The sequence below is a fragment of the Rhamphochromis longiceps genome, linkage group LG17 (assembly GCF_057381845.1).
Source record: "Rhamphochromis longiceps isolate RC_006_pf linkage group LG17, R_longiceps_female_GT1.1, whole genome shotgun sequence".
Taxonomy (NCBI): Eukaryota; Metazoa; Chordata; class Actinopteri; order Cichliformes; family Cichlidae; genus Rhamphochromis; species Rhamphochromis longiceps.
Window position 1 is genome coordinate 36356176 of NC_140573.1, and position 8520 is coordinate 36364695.

Below are 8520 nucleotides of genomic sequence, written 5' to 3' on the forward strand. Positions count from 1 at the left end.
TATCCCATTTTCCAGGAGACTGATCGGAGATTAGCTAAAAGACTGTGTGCTGGTCAAGCTTTGCCTGGCTAACTGTCACCTGCTGTGAGATTGGTTACAATGTTGCAGTCTTTTTTTCAAACACATGCAGAAATACTTGTGCTAATGTAGCAGTAGTAAATAAGCTAATTACACAAGGATTTATCATCTCAACAAAGGGAGTTTTCTCTTTCTAATCACCTTGGTCAAACTGTTGTGAACAGGAACAAAGGCAGTGTGAAGCAGCTTTTAATAACTCCTTCAGCAGTTTAGCAAGGAAAGCCTCGACAGAAGATTCAAATCAAATCACTTTTATTGTCACATCACATGTGCAGGTACACTGGTACAGTACATGCGAGTGAAATTCTTGTGTGCGAGCTTCACAAGCAACAGAGATGTGCAAAAAAATACAATAACATAAAACAAGCAAAATATAAGAATGGCTAAATCTGAGAGTAATAAATATATGTACAATATGCATTACTGGGTGTATATATTAAATATGTTTTTGACTACGTCAAAAACGTGTGTGTGTGTGTGTGTGTGTGTGTGTGTGTGTGTGTGTGTGTGTGTGTGTGTGTGTGTGTATACATGTTTTACAAATTAAATAGAGTAAACAATAAATAAAATATATAAAATATACAGAGTATTCCTATGATTGAGTGGGAACAATCAACATCCTACTATGCTGGGATTGATCAAACAGGCAACTTTAACACATGTAGGCACTATCACACACATTTTTTTTGCCAATTATACCAACTTGATTTTTCATAATTTTTTTTTATTTTTTTATTTTAGAAAATGACTATTAACAATGTCACACAGTTTTCAAGCCTTTTAATTCTTTTCAGGTTTTGTATTATTAGTGTGGTATAATGATTACCAAGTGAGTGCAATTTAGTTAAATTATTATTGAGAAGGCAGACGTTTCTGCAACCAGTATCTCCAAAACTCACACCAAAGATTCACTATTTTGGTGTGAACTGTCCCTGAAACTCTTGATCTATCAAATTTCTATCAATTGTATTTCTATATTCAAACTATTAACCTCTTTAGTAGCAATCACAGGCTATGTTTAAGAAGTGTGTCTCAAGTATTTTAATGATCATGCATTAATTACTGATTTAGTAGTGGGAGGCTTAAACTGCTTTCTTCTAAATTAAGTTAATTAAGGTCTGGTTAGGTAAATTTGAGCATGGAAAATTAAATCTTATTCTTATAGCCTCATCTACACTTTAGAGTACTTTTTGTCTTTTTGGCAACTCTAATTTTCCTTTTCCTTTTATTCTGTTAAAATTCATATATATAGAATAGTCTTCCAAATATATTTATCTTAAATATAACCAAAAATTTAATTCATTGAAGGAAATGTCGGTACCACTTTACAATAAGTCTCCCCTTATAGATGCTAATAAATAGTTTATAGCTATATTATTAATTAATCTGTAAATGCTTTATAAACCATTATTAATGGTTTATTATGCATTAGTCAAGGGTGAGAAAAAGAAAAAAAACTGACCGGTTTTTTGCCAAATAGTGAGCCAAATGTGTTCACCTATATATTTCATCTAGAGTTGCTATATTAAACATTTCAGACTAAGTTACTATCCTGTAAGCACAATCAGCATTTGTAGACATATTTTTTATCATATAAAATTGTACTTCATAAATGCATTATAAATATCCACAACTATCAATCGGAGCTTTGTTGTAAAGTGTAAAGCATAAAACCATTTATTAATGAATAATAAATATTTATAAATGCCATATGGGCGACTTATTGTAAAGTGTAAAGCATAACACCATTTATTAATGACAAATACACATTTATAAATGCCACATGGGAGCCTTATTGTAAAGTGTAAAGCATGACACCATTTATTTATGACTAATAAACATTTATAAATGACAAAAGAGAGTTTTGTTGTAAAGTTTAAAACATGTCAACATTTATTTATGATCAACAAACATTTCTAAGTATTACTGGGCATTACTATAAAAAGTATAAAGCACCAACAGTTATTTAGCATTGCTAAACTTATATACAAGCCCTTTAAAGATAGCTAAAACTATATTAAGTACACAAATCCCATCCCTAAATTCACCACTGGCATAAAACAAAGGAAAATTATAATAATTATAATATAATAAATTATTATACCTTAACTGAAACTGCACAGCTGTATTATTTACTCTACACACATTTATACAAATCAAAACATTAAAAAAAAAACAATAAAATAAAATAAACTAACAGGTAAATCTCTTAGTTGTGTGGAAACTCAACACATATGTGAACAGATCTTTGAAAAATGATTGGTTTTGCAGATCTTTTCTTCAGTTCAATATGCTCAAAAAACAAAACCACTTAGAACAAATTAGGGTTTCAGACAGATTTCCCTCTTCGAATTGGAAGCAAAGTACCAGCGGCCTTCATACTTTCTATTTTGTTTTTTACTTCATCACTGCCTTGAATTGCAGCCTCACATCGCTTAGCAAAAGCTAGTACCGTCTCTCCACTAGGCCTGTTGGACAGTAGCTCCTGGTAGACATTGGGGACCGCAATAGCAAGCTCCCCAACTGATGAAGTGGACACAACAGTGTTCCTGTCAAGCCCATGCTTCTGAAAAGCTTTGGTCATGGTCTTTGTCTTTGGAAATGTCTTGAGGAGGGATTTGTATCGCTGCACAATGTCATTTGGCGTTTGAACTAAAAATGAAAACAAAGCAAATAATTAGAAAAGCAAATGCTCAAAGCATACTAATCTATACATATATATATATATATATATATATATATATATATATATATATATATATATATATATATATATATATATACACACACAGACAGATAGATAGATATGTATATATGACGTAGTGAACACAGAGTAATTTTTAGAACAAATTAAAATCATAATACTATCTTTTATGTCACATTTATAGTATCCTCTTCTGTAAAATCTTCTCTTCCAAAATCTTTTGCTCACCACGCTGCCGGAGCTTCTTCTGCTCCTTCTTGGGTTTCTTGGCTCTTGAATGCTTTTTGTTGTATTTGTGCTTTCGCTTCTTTGGGGATGAAGATGAGGATGACCACACAGACGATACAGATGAAGATGCGAAAGATGAATCTGAGTTTTCAGAAGCCTTCGAGGAAAATGGATCATTGAATGGTTCGTCTTTAGGTTGCTCTGCAGGATGTAAACAACAAAATGGCTGGTTTTAGAAACAAGTCCCCTGTTTTTCAATTACACAATTGATGATTTAGTAAGCTTATGTGCTTAAAGAGAATGAGGATTTTGTTATAGAAAATCATCATGTGAATAAGGTGTGTATATATATATATATATATATATATATATATATATATATATATATATATATATATATATATACATACATATATATATATATATAAAACCTATATTAATTCTGATTGTAAGGCTGTTACATTACTAGTTCAAGTTGGAGTTATGATCTTATGAACTATGAAATTGAATCAATCAAGTTAGACCTGGCTGAACTGAATTTGGAACCAGATCTCTTTAGGAATGAACTAGCACAACACTTAAAGTTAACTGACTAAAATCTTTTAATCAACACAATGACAATAAGGGAACTTCACTGGGATTGATAAATTATCTAATGTTTATTTGAAGACTGTAAAATAAAAACAATGTTCATGGAACAAGTCTAGTTTCATACTTGTAAGGGATGATAGCTGACTTCGGAGAAAATCTCTCTCTCCTTCCAGTTCTTCAATTCTCTTCTTTTGCCACTCCAGTTTCTCCTTAAGAAAAGTCAATTTCTCTCGCTCCTTGTTAAGAAGGGCAGTTGCAGTAGGGGCAGGATTAGAAGAAGAATCTAAAGAACAAACAATTATTAAATTACAATACTAAAATAATTTATAATCTAAACTTGGGAAACTCAAATAAAATATTGATTAAAAACGGTTACAACTTGAATTTATAAAAAGCCACTTTGTATGGCTGTATGTTATGTTATAAACACATGTGGTGGTTCAGACATTTCTAAAACAAGGCAAATAATTCTTATGTGTACTGCCTTACCAGGGTGTTTAATATAAATTTAATGATGCACATAAACAAAACTAAAAATATACTGTACAACTAAGTGATATAAATCGTTTGGAATAACCAATAGTAATAGAGCTATTCACATGTTATGTGATGTTAGTTAGCCACTGTAGCTAGCAGCCAAATGGCTCGGTAGCTAGCTAGCTAGCATTATACTCACCTTCATGTCTAACTGCTGACGTCGTTGGCTTAGTGCAATCTAGATCATCCAGTCTCTGCTTTTTGTATCTCTTCGAACGTGTGCTAACTGTGTAAGTCGCAGACGCACACAAATTTTTATCTTCTGCTCCATCCATGGTGCAGCAACTTGAACGAGGCCTTCAGTGTGTCTGTTCGTGCCCCTTTGGCTTGACCTTCCAGAGCGCTCCACTGCCTGTCGCGCTCTGAGAGGAGGGGCTTTCCTTAATAAAGTTAACTGTGATTGGATGGTTGTATAAGCTCCTCTGCGTTTAAATTAAATTTGTTTTCCCTCCCTTTGGCGGCAGAACATATTTCTTTAGCATGAATCCAGCGGGTTAGATCTACATAACAAAGTCGGAGATACATTATAACAGGTGAGACAATCCTCTTTTTTGCTTGGGACTATTTTTGATTATAGGGCTTGTTTTATATAGCATGTGAAGTTCTTTAACTCTGAACCGATTTGCACTAGACTCCCATAGAGTATTTTACGGTGTTTCGAGGTGATAATAAAATAAATTACTCATTTTTTCCCACCAGAATGTCTCTGGGAATGAGATTGCGCGCCAGAATAGAAGGAAAACAAACTAAATATAAGGCACTAAGGCTCATTAAATGGCTGCAGAAGAAACACCTGCTAAAAAAGAAGCTTAGATGTCCTGTTTGTCACCATAAGATGAAAATGATTTCCGTGGTGAAGAAAGACCAATATATGTGGTATGTATAATGCATGATAATGTAGTGCATGTAGTAAATATAACAAAATATTTCGGTTATCAATGCAAGAGGGAGCATTAACCTCTTTTCATTATTATTTTCTTCATACTTAATTTTGTGATTATCTTTTCAATTAATGCTCTTGTTTAAGGGTCCATTTCTTTACTTAACTCATTTGTATGTTCTCAGGTGCTGCAAAAGAGCAAGTCATAGGAAAGTTTCCAGAACAATTAGAACTAGCTCCCTCTTTGAGAAATCAAAAACATCTCTTTTCAGTTGGATGAAGTTCATTTACAGGTATATGTAGATGTAGACATTAATAGCAATGCACCTTTCATAATTGAACACCAATACGAGACTTGTGAAATAAAATTAGGGCCTCAGTAAGTAATAATTGCCTCAATTTCTATCACAGATTTTCACAAGGGCTCAGGCTCAGACAAATAGATATGATCGATGATGAAGTGGCTGGCAGCTCCAGAACACTAAGTAGCATGGCAAGACACATTCGACATGTTTGTATACGTGCAATTAAAAGACACAGAATAAACAATGGACACCGTCTTGGTGGTGACAGAGAATTTGTGGTTATAGATGAAAGCTGTCTCCGTCATCAGCGAAAGGTTGGTAAACTCTCAGACAGGTTTGTTAGAATCAATGCAGATCTGAATGTGTCCTCTAAACATGGAAACCTTTACCATAAGTAAAAAAAATTAGTAGAAGCAACCATCTTTTTGAATGTTTCTTTGTAGATATTCTGTTTAATTTTATTCTTTTTGTTTTCAGTATGCACGTGGACGCTTTGGAAATGCATGGAAAAGGAAGAAATGGGTATTTGGAATGATGGGAATTAAAGACAAAAGGTGAAGGCTCGTGTTAAAACTTGTTGAAAAACGATCAAGGCGCCACCTTGTTCCTCTGATCAGACAGCATGCTAAGTTGGGTAGTGCCATTATCAGTGATGAGTGGAGAGCCTACAAGAATGTTTTGACAAACATAGGGTACAGACATTACACTGTAAATCACAGCAGGTGGTTTGTAGATCCTCAATCTGGCAGTCATACACAGCATATCGAAAGGGCTTGGATGACCATCAAAGGACATGTCCGTAGACTAAGGAAATCGCACTGAGAAGTTGCTGGAGGAACACCTGATGGTTCTTGAGTGGTCATCTTGGCTTGGTTCGCGACACCCTGATGGACCACTGGGACGCTTATTTAAGGACATACAAAAAATATTTCCAGGTTGAACCAGTCTGGCATGAACTTTTTTTGGAGTGGGTGACTGTTTGGTGTTTTAAAAAACACATTTAATGTTACATGTGTTACTCTTACAATACATTTTTGACAGTAGTTAAATGTTATTTCAACCACTGATTGTAATTTAGGTCTAAGTGTTATAAATGGTGACATTATACATTTAAGACTCACTTTTGGCAATTAAATGTTTATTAGTGATTAATAAATGGTGTTATGCTTTACACTTTACAATAAGGCTCCCATGTGGCATTTATAAATGTTTATTTGTCATTAATAAATGGTGTTATGCTTTACACTTAACAATAAGGCTCCCATGTGGCATTTATAAATGTTTATTATTCATTAATAAATGGTGTTATGCTTTACACTTTACAATAATTCTCCCATGTGGCATTTATAAATATTTATTATTCATTAATAAATGGTTTTATGCTTTACACTTTACAACAAAGCTCCGATTGATAGTTGTGGATATTTATAATGCATTTATGAAGTACAATTTTATATGATAAAAAATATGTTTACAAATGCTGATTGTGCTTACAGGATAGTAACTTAGTCTGAAATGTTTAATATAGCAACTCTAGATGAAATATATAGGTGAACACATTTGGCTCACTATTTGGCAAGAAACCGGTCAGTTTTTTTTCTTTTTCTCACCCTTAACTAATGCATAATAAACAATTAATAATGGTTTATAAAGCATTTACAGATTAATTAATAATATAGCTATAAACTATTTATTAGCATCTATAAGGGGAGACTTATTGTAAAGTGGTACCGAAATGTCAAAATAATCCTGTTGAGCAAGAATATAATGTGGCACTTAATTCATGTAATGTCATCAATCTGTTTTTAAGGTAGTCCCTTTACCTCCTGGTGTTTGACTATGTCACCCTTTTCTTTTACCTCTGTATGTCCGAGTCTTTCATCCTATCACCCTGTTGTTGATGCTATAGCTGTCATTGTTCCCTTGTCCTCTTGTGTTGACCTGCCTTTATATATATTTATCTCTCCTCTCCTTGCTCTCACTTTCTCTCCTCAGTCTGTGGGCATGTGAGCACATAATTCTGCTTGTGTGTGTTTCAGAGGCGGAGCCTTTTCCTTGCTCCTGTGCTTTTCCTGCTTGCACACCTGAAAGCAGTTGGGTAATCATTCACCTGCATTCAATCTGATGATTACTCACCCACTACTTAAGGCAGAAGATTTTTCTCAGTCAAATTGTTGCTGCCACTGTGGTAGTAAAGTTGAGCTCTTCCTGCTCTGTGGGTGTTTCTGTGAGAAAATCTGTTTTTCCTCTCTGCAAATGCCTCTTGCCATGGCCAACCTGTGAAGAGAAATCCATGCTGGAAAAGGAAACCTGCGGAGAAAAATCTGTAGGAAAAGCAAACTGTGGAGAAACACACCCTAGAAGTATTTTTTTCCAAAAATGAACTTTGTTTATTCAAAAAAAGACATTATTCCTGGTGTTCTGTGTTTGCGTCTAGTTCAGTTTTTGCCTGAAACATCTGTCTATAAACATGGACTCTACAAACATAAATTCCATTAAGAAGACACTCATCAGCCAGTGAGTGCTCCTCAGAAAACACAAAGTTCCCCAGCACCTCTCCAAACAGCAGAAAGTAAACCTGCAGGAGATGGCTTATATGGGAGGTATGTTACAGTCTGTGTTCACAATCTCAAGCTTCAGCACCAGGCTGCTCCTCCTCCTCGTGGGGTGGCCCAGTGCAAATACTTGTACTGGGCCACCCCACCAGAGATCCCATGCGAACAATCCCTTCCAGCTCTAGAAGTCTACTCTGAGGACCTAGAGAAATGTCGACTGTCTTTGGAAATGCATAGATGGATGGATGATGCTAAATTAGCTTACCTGGTTGTTCCTCTTAGGATGAGAGCACTTGGATGAGCACAGGCTGTGCCAAGTGGTGGAAAGGATCTGACTTGTTCTGAATTCATAAACAAGTTCAAGAGTGACTATTACTGACGCAGCGGCTAACAGACTGTTCAACTTATGGCAGAGAAGAAGTGTCTCTTTTTTTTTTTAATGGATTTTTGGATTTTATCCAAGGAGGCTGACTGGAAGACAAGGCTATACAGGGAGCATGCCTATATGGCTTGAGTGGCTATATAAATGATGAGTTGGCTGTTAAAGATCTATCGTGTGTGTGTGTGTGTGTGGTTAGTTATTGGGTTGTTTTCTCTTCTGGTGGATAGACAAAGTCCAGCAGTAAGGGTGGGGTTACTAGT

At 34.9% G+C, this 8520-nt stretch overlaps 1 protein-coding gene and 1 pseudogene across 2 annotated transcripts; one reads left to right on the forward strand and one right to left on the reverse strand.

Annotated features, from left to right (window-relative positions):
• Positions 1-1924: 1924 nt before the first annotated feature.
• LOC146650094 (coiled-coil domain-containing protein 106-like) lies at positions 1925-4441 on the reverse strand. The gene is made up of 4 exons (XM_085386475.1): positions 4278-4441; positions 3726-3884; positions 3011-3211; positions 1925-2730 (listed from the first exon to the last, which is right to left on the reverse strand). The coding sequence occupies exons 1-4, from the start codon at positions 4411-4413 to the stop codon at positions 2408-2410; spliced, it is 819 nt and encodes a 272-aa protein (XP_085242601.1). The 5' UTR covers positions 4414-4441; the 3' UTR covers positions 1925-2407.
• Positions 4442-4534: 93 nt separating this feature from the next.
• On the forward strand, positions 4535-6263 carry LOC146650095 (uncharacterized; annotated as a pseudogene). Its single transcript, XR_014908101.1, has 5 exons — positions 4535-4671; positions 4838-5014; positions 5204-5311; positions 5430-5637; positions 5801-6263. The product of XR_014908101.1 is annotated as an uncharacterized LOC146650095 (transcript).
• Positions 6264-8520: the final 2257 nt, after the last annotated feature.

Coding starts and splice junctions, on each gene's coding strand:
- LOC146650094 (XM_085386475.1), bottom strand. CDS start 4,413: ATGGATGGAGCAGAAGATAAAAATTTGTGTGCGTCTGCGACTTACACA. Junction 3,885..4,277: donor GTCAGCAGTTAGACATGAAG/GTGAGTATAATG, acceptor TTTGTTCTTTAG/ATTCTTCTTCTAATCCTGCC. Junction 2,731..3,010: donor GAAGAAGCTCCGGCAGCGTG/GTGAGCAAAAGA, acceptor TTTCATTTTTAG/TTCAAACGCCAAATGACATT.